We start from the raw sequence: 21718 nt of genomic DNA, 5'->3' as shown, positions 1-21718 counted from the left end.
TTCCCTGGCATTTGGGCTGTGCTGAAAGTCACCCTTTCCCTGTTCCTTTCCTTGCATGCGTTTATTCAGCCGTGAGTGCATTTTTTAAAAAAAAATGAGTTTTTTTTAAAATGACATCAAGGAAACTGCATAAAATATCATGGTTTTTAAGATCTGCAGCCAGTGGGAGGATGCAAAAACCCCACCCCTCACTTGGTTTCTAGCCCAGTGCCAAGAGCTTTGGGGAGGTTAAGGCCTCGAATGCGTGAGGGGGTGGCCCATGAGAGACCTTTAACCTGCCCCAAAGGCTTTTCCAAGAATCCCAGCAGAAGGCCCCTGTGAAACAGAACAGAATAGAATGCAGAATAAAATAGAATGCAGAATAGAATAGAATAGAACAAAATATAATAGAATAAGGGATAGAATAGAATAGAAGAATAGAATAGAATAGCAATAACAATAGAATAGAATAAGGTATAGAATAGAATAAGGGATAGAATAGAAATTCTTTATTGGCCAAGTATGATTGGACACACAAGGAATTTGCCTTTGTTGCAGAAGCTCTCAGTGTACATAAAAGACAAGATACATTCCTCACGAATCATAAGATACAACATTTAATGATAGTCATAGGAATAGAGTAGAGTAGAATAAGAATACCACCTCTGGCTGGCCCTGCCTCCTGAGTCCCAGCTGATTGGGAGGGAATGGGGATTTTGCAGTATCCTTCCTCTGCCATGCCCACCGAGACATGCCCACAGAACCAGTAGTAAACAAATTTGAATCCCACCACTGAGCAAAATGTCTACACACACACACACACACACACGCACACGAAAAGTCCAGTTGCCTGCTGAAAAAACACCTTTGGGACTTTGGTGGTTTTCTATGGTGATGAAATGGACCTTCACAAAAGCCCGGGCTACAGGGGTGGGTGGGGCTAATTTAGAAGGAAGAATGGCTTCGTGTCCTGGCCCTGCTTGGCTGATTTAGAAACCACACCCAACCCGGTTGGGTTCAATGCAGCAACAAGCGTTTCCTTCCTCAATTCTGGATCGCAGCTGTTCCGTCCTGGGCTTCCCCCGAAAGCACAGGGCAGAGTCCTGGTCCTGACAATAGCCCTTTTGTTAAACAAATGCAAATTCCTCTCATTCACCTTCAGCAAAGGCCTGGCAAAGAGTCTTTCAAAGGAGTATTTATGACCACAGACCTTATCTGCCTTGGGAAGCTGCCATGTAAATATTTTCCCAATGAGGGGCTGTGCAAGGAAAGGCTGGGCACAGAGTCTCTGAGATTCACAGACAGATCTTCACACTCCCGAAATGAACAAAGGAACAAATTGTTTCCTGCAAAAGCCCCCTCCCCTTTCACTCCTCTTTTATTTCCTATGGGAGGGGCCAATCACCTCCAAGGTGTGGCTTTACTCCCAATCCCTTTTATTAAACAAATGTGAATTCCTCTCATTCACATTCAGCCAAGGCCTGTCAGGCAGTCTTTCAAAGGAGTATTTATGACCACAGACCTTATCTAGCTTGGAAAGCGGCCGTGTAAATATTTTCCCAATGAGGTGCTGTGCAAGGAAAGGCTGGGCACAGAGTCTCTGAGATTCACGGACAGATCTTTACACTCCTGAATTTATTGAACGGAACGAATGAATTGTTTCCTGCAAAAGCCCACTCCTCTTTATTTCCTATAGGAGGGGCCATTCACCGTCCACCTCTGCCTTTACTCCCGAGTTGGCAGTTCCTTAAATGTTCCCTTCTCCAGGCAACTCTGTGCATGCACACAATTGGGAACAGGCTCCAGCTGCTCTTCTGCCCCACTGATCTCTGACTCTGAAGGCAGCTGATAACTGTCGGATGTCTGTGAGATTCACGGACAGATCTTCACGCTCCTGAAACGAACGAACAAACGAACGAATTGTTTTCTGCAAAAGCCCACTCTCCTTTCGCTCCTCTTTTATTCCCTCTCTCCCTCCCTCCTTCCTTTCCTCCCCCCCTCTCTTAAAAGGAAATTGCCGATGGGGAGGAATTGATGTAATTTAAAACAACAAAAACGTGGGTGGTTGAGGAGGGATGCAGGCTTGGGGGAAAGAGCTGGGTTTGGCCTCTTAACGACAAGGCTTCCAAACGGCCGGAAGTGGAAGTCGTCGTAAGTGCCATAATCATGTCCTTTCCCTTGATAGCCCTACTTGAGTGAACCTTGGCCTGGATTACCCAGACAGCTGAAGGAGGGTGAGGGATTAGGCCTTCCGAGCTTGCTTGATGCCCAGCGAAGGCCGATACATCACGGGGAAAGCTTGCTTGTTGGCCAGATGAGTGGATTGTTCCTTGCGTTTGACTATTCCTTGGCACCGGCTGTTTATTATTTTTTTTCCAAAGAATTTTTTATTTTTTAATTTCCTTGCATACCATTTTAAGTATACATTCACATGATTGTTATTCTTCTTTACGTTTGTCATTATTTCATTTAATCGGTTATAATAATACAGTTTGGGTTGGTTTATTTCCCATCCCTTCCACCTGTTGTAACACCACCTTATTTTCCCTGGGCTTCCCCAAATCACGAAGCAGACTCCTTGTCCCGACAAAACCCCTTTTTTATTAAGCTACGGTGAATTCTTCTCATTCGCCTCCAGCAAAGTCCTGGCCAACAGTCTTTCAAAGGTGAATTGACAACCACAGACCTTATCAGGCTTGGAGAGCTGCCAGGCCGATATCTTCCAAACGCCGAGCTGTACAAGAAGCTTTGTAAGGAGTCTCTGAGAGTCACGGACAAATCTTCACACTAATTAAGCGATTTAATGGTCTCCTGCAAACTCCACTCCCCTTTCGCTCCTCTTTTATTCCCTCTGGGAGGGGCCATTCACCGTCCACCTGTGGCCTTACTCCCGAGTCGACCCTTGTTCTTCAGCTATTCTCTCTTCCTGGCAGCTCTGTGCATGCGCACACTGGGAACAGGCTCCAGCTGTTCTTCTGCCTCACTGATGTCTGACTCTGGTGGCAGCTGATAACTGTCGGATGGCCCTGGCCCCCTCTCTGCCTCCGACACAGAGCCCTCATCAGAGCCTTTCCAAGACTCCAGGACTTGCCCAGGTTCCTCCCCAACCTCCTCACTGTCCGACTCTGCTGCCAGCTCCTGCGTCGTCTTCTGCCCAAGCCCTCGTTCCCCTGCCCTGGCACTTGGGAACCCAAACTCCACTTGGCTTTCTCTGTGCTTATTCGTCTGGGAGCCCCCAAAATCCCGGAAGCAATGGAGCAAGGGGGTTTCCACCAGGCTATTGAGGAACCGATGTTGCAAAAGGGATCAGTGCAACGCCACAGAGAGATGCACCTGCTGCTGTGGCCTAGTGGTGGAGCTCTTGCCTCACAATCGGGAGGTTGTGTGTTCAATCCTAGGTAGTGGCCAGGTGTAGGGTCTCCTGCTTGGGCAGAGGGGTTGGACTAGATGACCTGCATGGTCCCTCCCAACTCTGTTAATCTGATTATCTGCAGGAATGTGATTACAGGGAGTTTTGGGTTTATGGCCACCATCGAGCCCCAAATGTCTGTTAGTAAGTGAGAAATTGGCTGAGTTTCGCCCCATTTGATGACTTTCCTTGTGACTCACTGCAGTTGTTAGATTGGGAGCGCGGTCCTTAAGTGAATATGGCTCCCCCATTAACTTTGCTTCTCAGGAAGGTTGCAAAAAAAGGGATCATGTGATATACTGCCCCAGGACACTGCAGCTGTCACAAATACGGGCCAGTGGGCAAGCGTTTGAATTTGGATCCCGGGGAATGCTGCAACGGTGGTCGTTAAGTGTGGAAAAACGGTTGTAAGTTGCGGGGCCGTTGTAGCTTTGAATGGTCACTAAATGAATTGTAAGTGGAGCAGAAGGTGGCTAAGATGCTAAGCTTGTCGATCAGAAAAGTCGGTAGTTTGGCGGTTCGAATCCCCAGTGCCGCATAACGGAGTGAGCTCCCATGATTCGTCCCAGCTTCTGCCAACTTCACAATTCGAAAGCACGTAAATAAATGCAAGTAGAAAAATAGGAACCACCTTTGGTGGGAAGGGAACAGCGTTCCGTGCGTCTTCGGCGTTGAGTCATGCCAGCCACATGACCACGGAGAAGTCTTTAGAGAGCGATGGCTCTTCGGCTTTGAAACGGAGATGAGCACCGCCCTCTAGAGCCAGGAACGACGATCACGGCTGTGCAAGGGGAAGCTTTCCCTTCAGTGGAGCCCTCCTGTAACTTCCACTGGGAGGGAGCTTCTTGTCTGGAAAGCAGTCCTTCCCCATTGCCCCCTCAACAGAGGGGCCTTTGTGCGGGACATGCGCCAGCTGTTCTTTGCTCCAAGCCCCATCCAGCATTTTTCTCCGCAGTTGCTCCATGAACAAACGACAGGGTGCACCTCACAGGGATCCTGAAGCAGCTTCGCATCAGCTCTGAGATTGAACCCAAGCTGGTGTTTCCTTTCCTCCTGATTTTTTTCTTCATTTAACCAGTTTACAAGTCTAAGAAAAAGAGGGGGGAAAAAACCACACCTTCACACGTGCCCAGAGGACACCTAGAGTACTGCATCCACGTTTTGGTCATACTATAAAGGTTGAGACTCTAGAAAGAGGGCAGAGAAGAGCAACCAGGATGATGAGGGGACTGGAGGCTAAAACACGATGTTTTAGGTTGCAGGAACTGGGCATGGCTAGTCTAGGGAAGAGAAGGACCAGGGGAGACAGGATAGCAGCCTTCCAATATTTGAGGGGCTGCCCCAGAGAGGAGGGGGTTCAGCTATTTTCCAAAGCATCCGAAGGCCAGACAAGGAATAATGGATGGAAACTGAAAGAGAGATTCAACGTAGAAATAAGGAGGGATTTTCTGACAGTGAGAACAGTCAGCCAATGGAACAGGAGTTGCCTTCAGAAGTTGTGGCAGCTTCATTGCTGGAAACTTTCAAGTAGAGTTTGGACTGCCACAACGGTGTAGGGTCTTCTGCTTGGGTGGGGGGTTGGTTTAGATGATCTACAAGGCCCCTTCCAACTCTGTTAATTTGTAAAGGATATTGAGACTCTAGAAAGAGGGCAGAGAAGAGCAACCAGGATGATGAGGGGGACTGGAGGCTCAAACATATAAAGAACGGTTGCAGGAACTGGGCATGGCTAGTCTAGGGAAGAGAAGGACCAGGGGGGACAGGAGAGCAGCTTTCCAATACTTGAGCTGGGGTTGGGGGTTGGACTAGATGACCTAGAAGGTCCCTTCCACCTCTGTTAAATTGAATCTATCTAAGATGATCAAAGATCTGGAGACTAAAACATGAAGAACGGTTACGGGAACTGGGCATGGCTGGTCTAGGGAAGAGAAGGACCAGGAGAGACAGGCTAGGAGTCTTCCAATATTTGAGGGGCTGCCACAGAGAGGAGGGGGTCAATCTATTTTCCAAAGCACCCAAAGGCCAGAGAAGGAATAATGGATGGAAACTGACCAAGGAGAGATTCAACCTGGAAATAAGGAGGAATTTCCTGACAGTGAGAACAATCAACCCATGGAACAGAAGTTGTGGAGCTTCATCCCTGGAATCTTTCAAGAAGAGAACGGACTGCCATGTGTCAGAAATGGTGTAGGGCCTCCTGCTTGAGCAGGGGGTTGGACTACATGACCTATGAGGTCCCTTCTAACTCTGTTCATCTGTTAAGGCAACCTGGAATTAAGGAGAAATTCCTAGGGAGCGAGGACAGTTAACCAGTGGAACTGCTTGCCTCCAGAAGCTGTGAAGTTGTGGGTGCTTTCATCCAGCTCACAGAAAAAAACCTTTGTTGATCAGTGTTGGAGCTGTGACGGAAGAGGCCACGAAAACTCCAAGCTTTCGTAAAAGAAGGTTCAGCCTTGCCTAAGCTTGGATCGCAGAGTTTGGCAGTCAATCTTTTGACTGACAGCCATCGTGACATACTGTAGGATGCTGGGATTTCAAATACTTGTCAAAATGATTCGGCAAATTTGGCTGCCTTAGTTTTCGGAGGGATGGATGTACCTGCTGTAGGAGAGGCAGGAGATCTCCAGGGTCTTTCCCTAAAACTTGGGGGCTCTGGAGTGTGTGTAGATCTAATGTCTCAACAGCAATGTGAGACTTTGGGGAGAAAAATATACAAAGAAGAGCAACTAAGATGATTAAAGGCCTGGAGACTAAAACATATGAAGAACGGTTGCAGGGTTTGGTTGGGTATGGCCAATCTAGAGGAAAGAAGGACATTATAGCAGGATTCCAGTATTTGAGAGGCTGTCACAAAGAAGAGGAGGGGGTCAAATTATTCTCCAAAGCACCAGAAGGTGGGACAAGAAGCAATGGATGGAAACTAATCAAGGAGAGAAGCAACCTGGAATTAAGGAGGAGGTTCCTAACAATGAACCAGTGGAATGGCTTGCCACAAGAAGTTGTGAGTGCTTCATCATTGGAGATTTTTAAGTCATTCATCCTGAAATGGTCTAGGGTCTCCTGCTTGAGCAGGGGGCTGGACTAGAAGACCTCCAAGGTCCCCTTCCAGCTCTATTCTGATCAATCAATTGATTAATGGCTGGATCCCTCCCTTCTCCGTCTTCTAAATCATCCGGCTTTTTCGGACATGAAGGAAAAAAATTGTGCTCACACACACAAACTAGAAATGCATCTTTCGAACTGGACAGGGATTTTTAAGCCTGGTCTGATTCACTCCTCCCAGCATCCTTGTTCCTTCCTTCCTAAACCTTCACACGTTCATCAGCACCTGGTTCAGGTGCGTGGACGTCAAACGGCACTACCACCAAACCCGAAGACGGCCCCATCAGCTAGAAAAACATGTTCTCCTTCACGCCGGACGAAACGGGAGAGGGGATATTCATATATTTTTGGGGAGGGGGGGAAGAGGCTTTCTCTGCACAGTTTTCGGAGAACGTCCTTGAGTCGTCAGTCCGCGCTGCTCGTTCTGGAATCCCCTTGAAATCGATTTATTTTTGGGGAGGGAGACTCGATTCGAGACGGTTTGCTCACTTGCGTCCGGTTGAAGAAGGCGCAGGAGGATTTCTTGAGCCGAAAAGCTGCAGAAAAATGAGGCTTGCCTTCCCGGCCCTTCGGATCCCCGAGTTTCCAAGGCCTTCAAGGAAGGAAAAGAGAAAGAGCCAGTTTCTATGGTAACCGAAGGAGCAAGATGGAGGGGAGATGCTCGGAAGGAGCCGTCTCTTCCATGGCTGAGGAATCACCTGGGCAGCTTCAAAGGAGCCTTCCTGATGTCCAGCTAGTCCTCCTTCCCTCTCTCCCTCTCTTCTCGGATGCCCTGAAATCTGAGTTTGAATCCTGAGATCATCTTGCCTCGCTATTCAAAGCGGAGAGTTTCTCCTGGGAAGCCGAGATAGATAGATGATAGGTAGATAGATGATAGCTAGATAGATGATAGATAGAGATAGAGATAGATAGATAGATGGATGGATGGATGGATGGATGGATGGATGGATGGATGATAGGTAGATAGATGATAGCTAGATAGCTAGATAGATGATAGATAGAGATATAGATAGAGATATAGATAGATAGATAGATAGATAGATAGATAGATAGATAGATAGATAGATAGATAGATAGATAGATAGATAGATGGATGATAGGTGATAGATAAGATTAGATGATAGATAGATAGATAGATAGATAGATAGATAGATAGATAGATAGATAGATAGATGATAGATAGATAGATGATAGATAGATGATAGATAGATGATAGATAGATGATAGATAAAATTAGATGGATAGATAGATGATAGATAGATAGATAGATAGATGATAAATAGATGATAGATAGATGATAGATAAAATTAGATGGATAGATAGATGATAGATGATAGATAGATAAGATTAGATAGATAGATAGATAGATAGATGATAGATAGATAGATAGATAAAAGATAGATAGATAGATAGATAGATGATAGATAGATAGATAGATGATAAATAGATGATAGATAGATGATAGATAAAATTAGATGGATAGATAGATGATAGATAGATGATAGATAGGTAAGATTAGATAGATAGATAGATGATAGATAGATAGATAGATAGATAGATAGATAGATAGATAGATAGATAGATAGATAGATAGATAGATAGATGAGGAACAGAGGTTAAAGAGATTTGGAAGCACAGCTGAAGGCCTGGTTTAATCCAGAGGCTTCCCTCAATCAATCAATCAATCAATCAATCAGGATAGAGCTGGAGGTCCTCTAGTCCAGCCCCCTGCTCAAGCAGGGGACCCTAGAAAGACCATGTCAAAAGAGCAGGATTCTGGCTTACTTCTGTCAAGGCACCTTTGGATCAGGCGTCCAGTCACACAGGCCCCGTCCGGATTTCAGTCGGTCAAAACTCCTTGCAAGGGACATTCTGGTGGATCTCGGTCACAAGGACAGGCGCTGATGTCCTGGGGGCGGAGGGAGTGCCATGTTTTTTTGACTTTCCCCCTTTTGGGGGGGAGGGTCAGCTCTACGGGATTCCCCTCTGGCTGAGGCGGCTGCCAAAATGCGCCAGGGAGAATGAGGGAGGGTCCCTCTCTCAGCAGCCCTCCCGAGGGGATGATACTTAGGGGGGGAGGGAGGGCTTGGCATCCTTCCCTTTCGTCTGGAGGACCAGGCTGCTTTCTTGGGCTGCTTGAGATCCCTCACCACCGGTGTGGGCAGAGCTGAGAGGCAGGGGCAGGTGAGCGGGTGAGTTCGGCCCGAAGCTCCCCCTCCCCTCCCCAAGCCAAGAGAAACTTCCTGCAGGGCGGTGGGCTTGGCAGTGCAGAGGAGAGCAAGGAAGCGCGCAGGAGGAGCCCCCGGGCACACGCAGGCGCACGCATTCTCTCTCCCCCCCCCCAATCTGCAGAGCCAGCTGGGTGGAGAGAACCATCAGCCCTGAGCTGCGCTGCCTTTTTTCCCCTCCCCTTCTGGACCTGCAGTGGGCAGCTGCCTGCCTCTTGCCGGGCGGGCACCCTAGGCAGACACACATTGTCTCCTGCCTGGCTGGCTAGCTGGCTGCGAGAGCTCGCCTTTGTCCTCCTTCTCGGAGCAGCAGCAGCAGCGGCAGGTAGGCGGTGGTGGTGGAGGAGGAGGAGGAGGAGGAGGGGGCCATCCTCCAGAGCATCCCTTCTCCAGACCCCGGGAAGCTGGTGGGCAACTGGCCCCCTTCTCCTCGCCCCCTCTCCTGCAGTGTTGGGGGCGGGGAGGCCGCCTGGCGCATCCGGGAAGGAAGGGAGGGATGCTGTAAAACGCCCCTTCTTTCTTCCTCCCTCGGCTTCCAGCAGGAACCGCCTCCACGTGGCTCCACTGGCCTTCCTCCCCTCCCTCTCCCCCCCCCCAAACCCTCCAGCCAGCCCCCTCTTCTTCCAGCCGGAGAGCAGCCCAGCAGCAGCGCACTTCTGCTTGCCCCCCCCCCTCCCAGCGGCAGCCAGCCAGCCCAGCTGGAAGAGGGGGCGGTGGCTGCCGGGGGCAGCAGCAGGAACGAGCCAAGAGGGAGCATTGCGGACAATGCCCAGGTGGCCGCCACGCTCCTCCTCGCCTTGCAGCCACCGCTGCCATCGCACGCGCAGGAGCTGCCGCAATGACAGCGGGTGCAGCAGCCGGGCAGCGGCCGCCGGCGTGAGGGGCCCCCCGGGCGCCAGTGCAAGATGAATGCCTCCCTGGATGGCCCCGGCAATGGGAGCAGCGGCGGGAGGCCCTTCTGTCTGCTGGCAGCCGGCTACCCGGACAGCCTGGACGTCTGCCTGCTGGAGGTGATCATCATCGTCTTCCTCACCGTCCTCATCATCTCGGGCAACCTGGTGGTGATCTTCGTCTTCCACTGCGCGCCGCTGCTGAACCAACACACCACCAGCTACTTCATCCAGACCATGGCCTACGCCGACCTGCTGGTGGGGGTGAGCTGCCTGGTGCCCTCCCTCTCCCTCCTGCACCGCCCGCTGGCCTTCCTGCCCGAGTCGCTGGTTTGCAAAGTCTTCGGCTACGTGGTTTCGGTGCTGAAGAGCGTCTCCATGACCTCGCTGGCCTGTATCAGCCTGGACCGCTACATCGCCATCACCAAACCACTCACCTACAGCACGCTGGTCACCCCCTGCCGGCTGCGGTCCTGCATCCTTCTGCTCTGGCTCTACTCGGGCGCCGTCTTCCTGCCGGCGTTCTTTGAGTGGGGGAAGCCCGGCTACCACGGAGACATCTTCCAGTGGTGCGCCGACTACTGGGACACCCGGGCCGTCTTCACCCTCTTCATCGTGGTCATGCTGTACGCGCCGGCCGCCTTGGTGGTTTGCTTCACCTACTTCAGCATCTTCCGCATTTGCCAGCAGCACACGCGGGAGATCAACGAGAGGCGGGTGCGCTTCAGCTCCCAGGAAGGGGAGCCCGCCGAGGGGCAGCCCTGCCCCGACAAGCGCTACGCCATGGTTCTCCTGCGTATCACCAGCGTCTTCTACATCCTCTGGCTCCCTTACATCATCTACTTCTTGCTGGAGAGTTCCTCGGTGTACCACAACCGCCTGGCCGCCTTCCCTGACCACCTGGCTGGCCATCAGCAATAGCTTCTGCAACTGTGTCATCTACAGCTTGTCCAACAGTGTCTTTCAGAAAGGGTTGAAGCACCTCTCGGGCGCCCTTTGCACGCCTTGCACCCGGCACCGGGCGGGAAAGGACTCCTCTGCCTCCCGCAGCAAAAGACCTTCCAACGGGTGTCACGTCTGACGGGGGAGGGGGCTTTCTCCCCACCACACACACCCCCACACCCCATGCCCGAACTCAGGACATCCAGATGTGCAAAAAGAAAGAGAGGGGGAGCGAGACCTACGTGTCCCCCCCCCTCTAGCCCGACATACCGCTACCGTATCTCGGAAGGACCGAGGATTTCCACCAGCAGGGGCTCGGCGGGTTTCTGGGTTCGCTGTCCCACCCACCCCCTTTGATCGGGATTGGGGGGAGGAAAAGAGGGAGGGTCTCTTCCCTGGAGTGACTCAATGGATGGTCTCTGGCTAAAAGACCCCCCTCCCTCACCTCTTGGCCCCTCCAATGTTTGGGGATCTTGGTCTCTTTTGTCTCCATACAGGAGTGTGGTTTGAATAGTGTATTCTTCCGATTTGTTTTGTGCATATGCCAAAGTATGTTCGAAATCTTATGGGTCCAAATAACGATCGTCCCTCTTCACCACCCCTCCTACTGCCCCAACTCTCTATCTCCCACCCACCCACCCACACCCCATGCCGTCCGTAGCCAATAATTCCAGTGTGCCGAGGCGTCCCCTTTTTTCTCCTCTTAGGCTTTTATAAACCGTGGTTATTCCTTCTCCCCCCTCCCCACATCTCTTTTGGGGCTCCCACCCCTGTCCTCTCTTTCACCAGGTTGTCCATTTGTGATTTAAAAGTACCGTATTTGCATTTTTCTTAAAAAAAAAGAGAGAAAAGAAAGAAAATTGAAATGTCTGTGTAGTTAAAAGGAATGACTTTTGGAGCAGAGCAAAATTAGCAAATGAATAAAAAGTGTTCCCTTTCCTCTCTCTCTCTCTCTCCTTCCTCACTCCCCCTGTTTATTTATTTATTTAAGCCAGTGGAGGGAGGGGAAATATATATGTATATATTTTGTCCTTTCCTTGTTTTCGGATTTTGTAGGCAGCCGCTTGGGCACGGAGTCATCTGTTCCTTGGGACGGGTTGGCTTGGTTTGAGGAAGTTTCTCAAAACAATTTTCTCTGCCTCTGTCTCTGTCTGTCTGTCTGTCTCTCTCATTCTCTCTCTCTCATTCTCTCTCTCATTCTCTCTCTCTCATTCTCTCTCTCTCATTCTCTCTCTCATTCTCTCTCTCATTCTCGCTCATTCTATCTCTCTCTCATTCTCTCTCTCATTCTCTCATTTTCTCTCTCATTCTCTCTCTCTCACTTTCTGTCTGTCCCTGTCTCTCATTCTCTCTCTCTCTCTGTCTGTCTATCTATCTATCTATCTATCTATCTATCTATCTATCTATCTATCTATCTATCTATCATCTATCTATGAATATAATTTATCCATCCATCCATTCATCCATCTATCATCCATCTATCTATAAATTCCATGGTTCCTTTCTGATAGGGAAAGAAAGAACTTTGGGAAAAGCCACGTTAGGAGATGTTTCATTTTATTTATTTATATCTTTTTATTATTTGTCAAGCATTCGTAAGATAACAGATTGAAGTATAAACATGATTATGAATACATGAAACGGATACGAATAAATGGGGGACAGTAGGACAGGGACGGTAGGCACATTGGTGGGCTTATGCACGCCCCCTTACAGATCTCTTAGGAATGGGGTGAGGTCCACGGGAGACAGTCTAAGGTTAAAGTGAAGGTTAGGTTGGGATCATGGTTGAAATCCCGGAAGTTTGAAATCTGTTGGAAACGCTTCTCAATTTTGATAATGGTGAAATGCAAAAGGGTGTGTTTGTGTGTTTGTGTGTACGTCACCTGTCCATTTTAAGAAAGGTATTCAACCTGATTCACATTCTAGTAGGCTACGTCTCAGGCGCTGCCTGCATTGGGGTGAAAAAATATGGTTTTTATATGCACTTTACATTGATGTGGTTAACCAGCCCAAGCTATCTATCCCGCAAAATATGCACTTTTGATCTAGAGCAGTGTTTTTTTTTGGGCCATGCGCCACCTAAGCATCTCTAAAATCCTGTGACATATAATCCTTAAAAGGTAAAGATTTCCCTCGCACATCTGTGCTAGTTGTTCCCCACTCTAGGGGGCGGTGCTCATCTCTGTTTCAAAGCTGAAGAGCCAGCGCTGTCCGAAGACGTCTCTGTGGTCATGTGGCCGGCATGACTCAACGCCGAAGGCGCACGGAACGCTGTTCCCTTCCCACCAAAGGTGGCTCCTATTTTTCTACTTGCATTTTTGACGTGCTTTCGAACTGCTTGGTTGGCAGAAGCTGGGACAAGTCACGGGAGCTCACTCCATTATGCGGCTCTAGGGATTCAAACCGCAGAACGGCTGACCTTTCCTATCAACAAGCTCCGTGACTTAGCCACTGAGCCACCGTGTCTCTATATATAATTCTTATTTTACTCAAAAAAAGTGAACTCCACTCCTGTGGAGGAAGCCTAAAAGGCCACCAACTTGGTTTAAAACAAGGTTCAAATTGCCCCTATTAAAAATCAAATTGTGTTTGGAACCCCTGATCTACAGAGAAACTGGCCCAATTCTGGCTCAGAGAGATTGAGTCCATCTGGAAGAGACTTGCCAGATGCAGTAACAACTTGGCTATAGCTAAGAAAACTAGGGAAGGCAAAGCTGCTAGTCCATAAGGTTATATGGAACAGCTAGGAACAGGAGCAGTCTACCTCCGGATACCAATGGCGGCAGGGGGAAATTGGTTCTCACGCCCCGAGGGTGGCTTTTTGCCTGGCCCATTGTTAGAAATAGGATGCAGGGGACCAAACTGGGAATTTCAATTTAAACAAGACTTCCCCTTTTCTTTCTTTCTTTCTTTCTTTCTTTCTTTCTTTCTTTCTTTCTTTCTTTCTTTTTTTTTCTTTCTTTCTTTCTTTCTTTCTTTCTTTCTTTCTTTCTTTCTTTCTTTTCTTTCTTTCTTTTTAAACTTGCCATTTTAAAGGCCATTCCTGGAAGTTCTACTTGCAAGCAAACTTTTAGCCTCCCCTCTTTCTCCATCTCCCCCCCCCCCCTCAACCCACCCCATCGGTGGGCCGGCTAGGTCTGATTTTTTTTTTTTTTTGAAACAGATCCTGAGTGCAAAAAAGGACGGATGTTTTCATGACTTGCTTCCCAACAAGAGTTTTAAAATCCCAGGATGAGCTTGTCCGTATTTGTCGTGCTCGGACAAGTGAGCTCTTGCGTTGGCATTTTGGGTGGGCAGTAATTTGAAATGGATGCAAAGACCTTTCAGAAATACATAATGGCCAGGTTCATCTACCTTCTTAAGGAAAGGTAAAGCTTCCCCTCGCACAGATGTGTTTCCTGACTCTAGGGGACGGTGCTCATTTCCCTTTCAAAGCCAAAGATCCAGCGCTGTCTGAAGACGTCTCCCGTGGTCATGTGGCCGGCATGACTCAATGCCGAAGGCACACGGAACGCTGTTCCCTTCCCACCAAAGGTGGTCCCGCTGTAACTGCTGACCTTTCTGATCGACAAGCTCAGTGTCTTAGCTGCTGAGCCCCCGCATCCCTATGAAGGCAGCAATTGGCTTTATTTTTACTGCTTTGGGGCCTTTTCACTTGTTAGCAACACCGGAAAGCGATTTCTCCCTAGGAAATAAAAAATCAGCACGATGGATGGTCGAAATGGCTTCCCCTCCGTTATCTGTCCAGAAAAATAAGCACTGCCTTATTTATTTTCCCTGTAATTAGATAAACTTACATTTCCCCCCCCCTTCTTTTTAAAGGCTGGGTGTTCTAGCTGTTATGACAGGTATAAAACAGCGCATCCGGAAGGTTCTTTTACATAACTAAATACGGCTGGCTTTAAATCATGCACCAAGGCATGTGTCTTAACCAAGGCTTCCCGAGAACCTGAAGCAAACTCAAAAAAAACCCTTTTATTAATTTCATGGGAATTCTGCTCTTGCAGTTCAAACCCCTAGCGCCGCATAACGAAGGAGCTCCCGTGACTTGTCCCAGCTTCTGCCAAGCTAGCACTTCGAAAGCACGTAAAAAATGCAAGTAGAAAAATAGGAACCACCTTTGGTGGGAAGGGAACAGCGTTCCGTGCGCCTTCGGCATTTAGTCATGCTGGCCACATGACCACGGAGATGTCTTCGGATAGCGTTGAATCTTCAAACCTTGAAACGGAGATCAGCACCGCTCCCTAGAGTCAGGAACGACTGGCACATCTGTGCGAGGGGAAGCTTTACCTTTCCTTAAGGAAGTATATGAACCTGGCCATTATGCATTTCTGAAAGGTCTTCGCAGCCATGTCAAAGTTCTGCCCACCCAAAATGCCAATGCAAGAGCTCACTCGTCCGAGCACGACAAGCTCGTCCTTGGATTTTAAACTCTCATCGGGAAGCAAGTCATGAAAACATCCGTCCTTTTTTGCACCCAGGATCTGTTTCCAACCACCACCACCACCCCCAAAAAAACCCAGACCTAGCGAGATCTCAGTGGCCTCAGTGGCCAGCCCGCCGAAGGGGTGAGTCGGGGGGGAGGGAGGATACAGAAAAAGAGGGGAGGCTAAAAGTTTGCTGGCAAGTAGAACTTTCAGGGCTGGCCTTTAAAAAGGCAAGTTTAAAAAGAAAAAAAGGAAAAAGAAAGAAAAGGAAGACTTGTTTAAATTGAAATTGAAACCCACAGGTTCTTGGGACAATAATGGTGTGTTGTCGATTTTTGCCAGTCCAGCTTCACAGGACTTGAGAGGTTTCCGTTGTAAAAACAAAACCCCTGTGTTTTCTTCCCACCCCAGCTCTCCGCTCCCTGGAGACTTCCGTGAAATGCCACCCCATTCTTACTGGCAGGAAAAGATCCTGGCGCTCTTTGTCCCCAAAAGGACTCAGTGTGTGTTTTGCTTGGCAGGGATGTCGGGAGCGCGAAATGCCTCCAGGGCTCTCGGTCCTTCCTCTGGTTAGCCTGCGCGATACGAGACCGCCCCCGGGACGTTTTGCTCCGTGCTCGGTCTCCGGCTTTCAGTTTGGGTCACAAGGGGTGGGGGATGGGGGAAGGGTATTGATTGGTAAATATATGTGGCTCGAGGTCGAGATGAGGGGGTCCTTGGTGCTCTCTGAGCTTGGTGGGTTTCTTGCAGGCGTTTCATGACCCAACTAGGTAACATCATCAATAGGAGGAGGAATAAGGGTTTGTAATGGGGATGTGGGGGAGGAGAGTGGGATCCTTAATGGTCTCTGAACTTGGTGGTTTTTTTGCAGACGTTTCATTACCCAACTAGGTAACATCATCAGTGCTAGAAGAGAATAGGGGTTTCAAAGAGGAGGAGGAGGAAGAAGAGGAGGAGGAGGAGGACAATGACTGCGGGATCCTTGCTGCTCTCTGAGCTTGGTGGTTTCTTTGCAGATGTTTCATTACCCAACTAGGAAACATCATCAGTGGGAGGAGGAGGAGGAGGACAGAGGGATCCTTAATGGTCTCTGAGCTTGGTGGGGTTTTTGCAAGACATTTCATTACCTAGCCAGGTAACATCATCAGTGGAAGGAGGAGGAGGAGGAGGACAGTGGCATCCTTGCTGCTCTCTGAGCTTGGTGGTTTTCATGCAGACGTTTCATTGCCCAACTAAGTAATGTCATCACTACTAGAGGGAGTGCAATTGGGAGGAGGAGGAGGAGGACAATGACGACTGTGGGATCCTTGGTGCTGTCTGAGCTTGGTTGTTTTCTTGCAGATGTTTCCTGACCCAACTAGGTAACATCATCAGTGCTAGAAGGGAGGAGGGTTTGTTCTCTCTCCCTTCTGGAACTGATGACGTTCCTAGTTGGTAATGAAACGCCTGCAAGAAAACCACCAAGCTAAGACAGTATCAAGGACCCCACAGTCATTCTCCTCCTCCTCCTCCTCTTCTTCCCATTCCCTCCCTTCTAGCACTGATGACGTTACCTAGTTGGGTTATGAAACGTCTACAAGAAAACCACCAAGGTCAGAGAGCACCAAGGACCTCACAGTCGCCGTCGTCTTCTTCTTCTCCTTCTTCTTCCTCCTCCTCCTCCTCCTCCTCCTCCTCCTCCTCCTCCTCCTCCTCCTCCTCCTCCTCCTTCCTCCTCCTCCTCCTCCTCCTCCTCCTCCCTTCTCCCTCTCCTCCTCCTCCTCCTCCTCCTCCTCCTCCTCCTCCTCCTCCTCCTCCTCCTCCTCCTCCTCGTCCACTCCCTTCTACCACTGCTCATTTTACCTATTTTGGCTAATGAAACATCTACAAGAAAACCACCAAGCTCAGAGAGCACCAAGGACCCCACAGTCCTCCTCCTCTTCCTCTCCACAATCCCCACTCCCTTCTAGCACTGATGATGTTACGTGGTTAGGTAATGAAACGTCTGTATTCAGCTGAGGAGGGACAACTTTAAAAAGGATCCTTAAGTTCCCTTCTTCCCTTTCCATCCTTTCCCAATCCCTACAGGTTTTCACGGCAGCCTTTCCTCCCCACGGAGAAGTGCCGATATTACTCAGATACTCCTCAGATACTCCGTCTTTAAGTCCAAAGGGGCTTCAGGCCCTCAGGGGGAAAAAGGTTGGCAGGACGCTGTAATTGCTCCTCTCCTAACTTGAGAAAGTAAAGACTCTCGAAACGGATTATTTCAAAAGGAACCTTTAATCAGGCAGGATGGAAAACATTAGAGGCAAAGCAGCATCTGAAAACCTTTAGGCCATGCAAGTGGGATTAAGATGATAATGACCCCTCCCCTTTGTCTGAATGCAGATTCTGACCAATACATAAGTGTGAAGATGCTTCCTTAACTCTTCTGCCCTGGGAGTCAATAAAGCACACGTTCCCATGGCTATCTCTAACTAGAGATGTCTATCAAAGTTATATATCCCACATGGCTACCATAAACATCCCTCCAGAGAAGTTGGGACCTTCAGTCTCCCGGTGACAGGAAACCAGTTGTAAAGTTATAAAACTCGGTTGTTTCAGATGTAGCTAATGATTTAACTCCGAGGCTCCCCTCCTCCCAATTGAATGGCAGTGTCACTTTTAGGGGTCTGACAGACGTGGTGGCTCAGTGGCTAAGACACTGAGTGTGTCCATCGGAAAGGTTCGGCGGTTCGAATCCCAAGTGCCGCATAACGGAGGGAGCTCCCACGACTCGTCCCAGCTTCTGCCAACCTAGCAGCTCGAAAGCACATAAAAATGCAAGTAGAAAAATAGGGGCCACCTTTGGTGGGAAGGGAACAGTTTTCTGTGTGCCTTCGGCGTTGAGTCCTGCCGGCCACATGACCACAGAGACGTCTTCGGACAGCGCTGGCTCTTCGGCTTTGAAACGGAGATGAGCAGTGCCCCCTAGAGTCGGGAACGACTAGCACCTATATGCGAGGAGAACCTTTGCCTTTACCTGCCTTTATCGAGTGACGTCACATACCTCATCAATCTTTCTGACCATCTACTTTTCTCACACACACACACACACACCAACCTCCTGCACTCATAAAGAGACCGCCCCCTACCACTTCACATTGCCTTGGGGATACAATGCCTCTTTTTTCTTCCTCGGCTGCCTTCGACCTGCCGCCTGCGAGGCAGGGGGGCTTTTTCAGCGGGTGCCTCTTTTGGGATTTTTCTTGTGGGAAACTTGAGCTGTAAAAGGACCGGAGCGCAGCTGAAAAAGCTGGCATCACTTGGGGATTTCCTCTTATTTTTAGAACGGGGTTTATTGCCATATTTGGCCTGAAACAATGGCTTATTGTAATTTTATTGTTCCCAACAGCGCCTGGGCTGGGCCCTTCCCACACCTGCTCTCATTTTTGTTGGCTGGATCCAGGCAGGCACAGGGGTGAAGGGGTAGCCAGTCTGGTTTTTTCACGGGTGACTTAATTCCATAAGCACATCTGTGCTAGTCGTTCCTGACTCTAGGTGGTGCTGCTCATCTCCGTTTAAAGCTGGAGCCAGCGCTGTCCGAAGACGTCTCCGTGGTCATGTGGCCGGCATGACTCAACGCCGAAGGCACATGGAATACTGTTCCCTTCCCACCAAAAGTGGCTCCTATTTCTCTATTTGCATTTTTACGTGCTTTCGAACTGCTAAGTTGGCAGAAGCTGGGACAAGCCACGCGAGCTCACTCCATTACGCGGCGCTGGGGATTAGAACCGCCGAACTGCCGACTTTTCTGATCGACCAGCTCAGCAGCCCCTGAGCCACCACGTCCCATAATTCCACCTCTTAAAGAATACTAAATTTCCTTGCGTGGGCTTCTTAAGGCTGAGGAGGGAAGGTCTGGGGGAGGAAATTGCTCAATTCCCAATCGGAAGGAAATCACTTAAGAGATTCTCTGTAGAGATTCTCCGTCATCCAAGGTCGTGGTTGTCCCGAAGGTGCTTTTTCAGGAGGGAACTGGTTTATTTTCCTTTTGAAGACGTTTTGCTTCTCATCCCAGAAGCTTCTTCAGCTCTGACTGGATGATGGTGGGGAGGGAAGGATTGATACTCCTGGAAGACAGCTGGTCCTTTGCATCCTTTTAGAGGGTGGTTGAGGCCACCTGGAGGTTTCTCTGTGTCCTCAGGGTCACCTGAGTGGGGCAAACGGTTCCTGGAGTCTGCAATTTTCCCCCTCTGGAAATCCATTCCTCCTCCCACCCCATTCCAAGGGTCTCCATCTCAAATCGTGTAGCTAAAGGTCTGTAGAGATTCTCAGTCCTCCAGGCCATGGTTGTCCCAAAGGGGCTTTTTTCCCCAAGTGGCAATTGACGGATGTCCAGATGGGCTTCTTATTGCAAACGTCCAATTCCTGCTGAAAACCTCTGGTTTTCCTTCCCCTCCCCAGCAGGTTACATTTGGTACTGCTGGCTCCCTCCATTCTCCCAGCAAGCCTCCACTGGTGCTTTCTCTCCTTCCCTCTTTTTTCCTGCCCTGCCTGTTTTCCATCCAGGATCGCCCCCAAAGAGTGTTTCTGAGATACTTTCTCCTTTTCTTTTCCTTTCCTTTCCTCCCCTTTCTTTCCTGTCCTTTCCCTTTTTCTTTTCCTTTATTCTTTCCTTTCCTTTATTCTTTCCTTTCCTTTATTCTTTCCTTGCTTTTTCTTTATTCTTTCCTTTCTTTTATTCTTTCCTTTCCTTTATTCTTTCCTTTCTTTTTCTTTATTCTTTCTTTTATTCTTTCCTTTCCTTTATTCTTTCCTTTCTTTTTCTTTATTCTTTCCTTTATTCTTTCCTTTCCTTTATTCTTTCCTTTCCTTTATTCTTTCCTTTCCTTTTCTTTATTCTTTCCCTTATTCTTTCCTTTCCTTTCCTTTATTCTTTCCTTTCCTTTCCTTTATTCTTTCCTTTCCTTTATTCTTTCCTTTCCTTTATTCTTTCCTTTCCTTTATTCTTTCCTTTCCTTTCCTTTATTCTTTCCTTTCCTTTATTCTTTCCTTTATTCTTCCCTTTCCTTTATTCTTTCCATTCCACTCCATTCCTTCCCTTCTCTTTCCTTTCCTTTCTTACCTAATTCACACCTAATACATTTTATATATTCTCCTTCTCTCTCTTTCCTTTCCATTCCATTCCCTTCTTTTCCTTAATTCTTTCCTTTCCTTTCCTTTATTCTTATCCTTCCCATTCCATTCCATTCCTCCCCTTCCCTTTCCCCTCCCCCTTGCCCTCCCCTCCCCTCCCCTCTCCTTTCCCTTTCTTTCCTTTCCTTCTTTTCTTCAGTCCCGGAAACCTGAGCTGGTCTGGCAGGGACGATTCTCCCAGCCCCAGCTACAAAAATAGGATTCCTACTCACACAATGGTTGAGCTGGCCTTGTTTGTACAATTGAATCCCAGCTGGCTATTTATTTTGTTTTAAAAGTTTCTCCTTTCCGGTCACTTTCTCTTGCCATTAAACAACATGTTCTAGTAGCAAGAACATATTTGTGCGTCCGTGTGTGTGTGTTGTGTGTGTGTAGCATCCATGCCCGTTCCCAAGACCACTGCCAACCATCAAAAAATATCCTGTTAAGAGCTGGCATTTCAGCTCCTCGCCCTTTTCATCCTGGTCTCCTGCTGCTCAGAAGGTTGGCCTTTGATTGGGTAGGCGGTCCGATGTTTTCACCCCACACCGGTGGGTCTGCTTCGCCTTTTCTCTGCACGCCGGTAGAAGTCGCCCCTGTCCCTGGTCACCGTTCCAGATGTTGACCCTGCCAAAAAAGAACATCCCATGCCCAGTGAGGTTTGGAAAGATGGAATCGCCTGGGGGTGCCTCGTTCAGGCAGGGAGGGACTCCCTTCCCACTGCATTAGAGGGGGGGGGTTCAGTCTGTCCCCCCTCCCAGGAGCTGAGAAGCAGAGCGACGGTTCCTCAAGGGAGACGCCGGAGCCGTCCTTGGCCGCTAAGCAGTTCGAGGCTCAACAATGAAGGAAGTTTGGTTTTTGCAAAGGTCCATTTTAAGCCTTCAAAATTTCTCTCTGGCTCCTTTTTTTTTTTTAAGTTTTATTTTTTAAAAAAATGTTTATTTTTATTCTCTTAGATGTAGTTGCAGGTTCACATATTCACATAGTTATTATTCTTATTTATCTTTATCACTTTTATTTGTTTTTCTATATAAAAGGTTAAAATATGCATTCTGAGTTGCTTTGCTTGCCATCCCATACACCTATTTTGTATTATCGCTACCCTATTTTTTTTCTTTTCACCTTCCCTCCCTTCTCTACTTCCTTCCCTCCTTCCTCTCCTTTCCTCTTTCTTCCTTCTCTCCCCTTCCCTCTCTTCTCCTCTCCTCCTCTTCTCCTCCTACCCTCTCTCCTTCTCTTTCTATCCCTTCCTCTCCTTTCCCTTTCCTTCTTCCCTCCCCTATTCCTCTCTTCCCCCTCCTGCCCTCTCTTCTCTTTCTATCCCTTCCCTCCTTCCTCTCCTTTCCTCTTTCTTCCTTCCCTCCCCTACTCCTCTCTTCCCCCTCCTGCCCTCTCTCCTTCTCTTTCTATCCCATCCCTCCTTCCTCTCCTTTCCCTTTCTTTCTTCCCTTGCTTGTTTTTCTAATTTCTACCCTTTGTCTCTATCCGGTCATAAAATTTATTCCGTGTCTGATAACATTCTGAATCATCTTTTATCTTTAATTTTTCAAGTTAATCTATCCGTTTCGGTACAGTTCCGAATTATAACCTTGTCTGGTGGAA

General features: G+C 48.6%; 2 protein-coding genes across 3 annotated transcripts in view; both read left to right on the top strand.

Annotated features, from left to right (window-relative positions):
* RABGAP1 (RAB GTPase activating protein 1) overlaps positions 1–21718 on the top strand; it is a 61963-nt gene that overhangs the window by 14428 nt on the left and 25817 nt on the right. The gene's annotated exons all lie outside the window — the stretch shown is intronic.
* On the top strand, positions 9524–11732 carry GPR21 (G protein-coupled receptor 21). Its single transcript, XM_014067583.2, is given in 2 exon segments — positions 9524–10499; positions 10501–11732. Coding segments are annotated over 2 exon segments (1065 nt in total). The 5' UTR covers positions 9524–9623; the 3' UTR covers positions 10690–11732.

The sequence above is a fragment of the Thamnophis sirtalis genome, unplaced genomic scaffold (assembly GCF_051295495.1).
Source record: "Thamnophis sirtalis isolate CommonGarterSnake01/CBP01778 unplaced genomic scaffold, rThaSir2_p1.2 scaffold_2, whole genome shotgun sequence".
Lineage (NCBI taxonomy): Eukaryota > Metazoa > Chordata > Lepidosauria > Squamata > Natricidae > Thamnophis > Thamnophis sirtalis.
The sequence above is the reverse complement of the archived record's forward strand: the minus strand, read 5'-3'. Positions and strand labels throughout refer to the sequence as shown.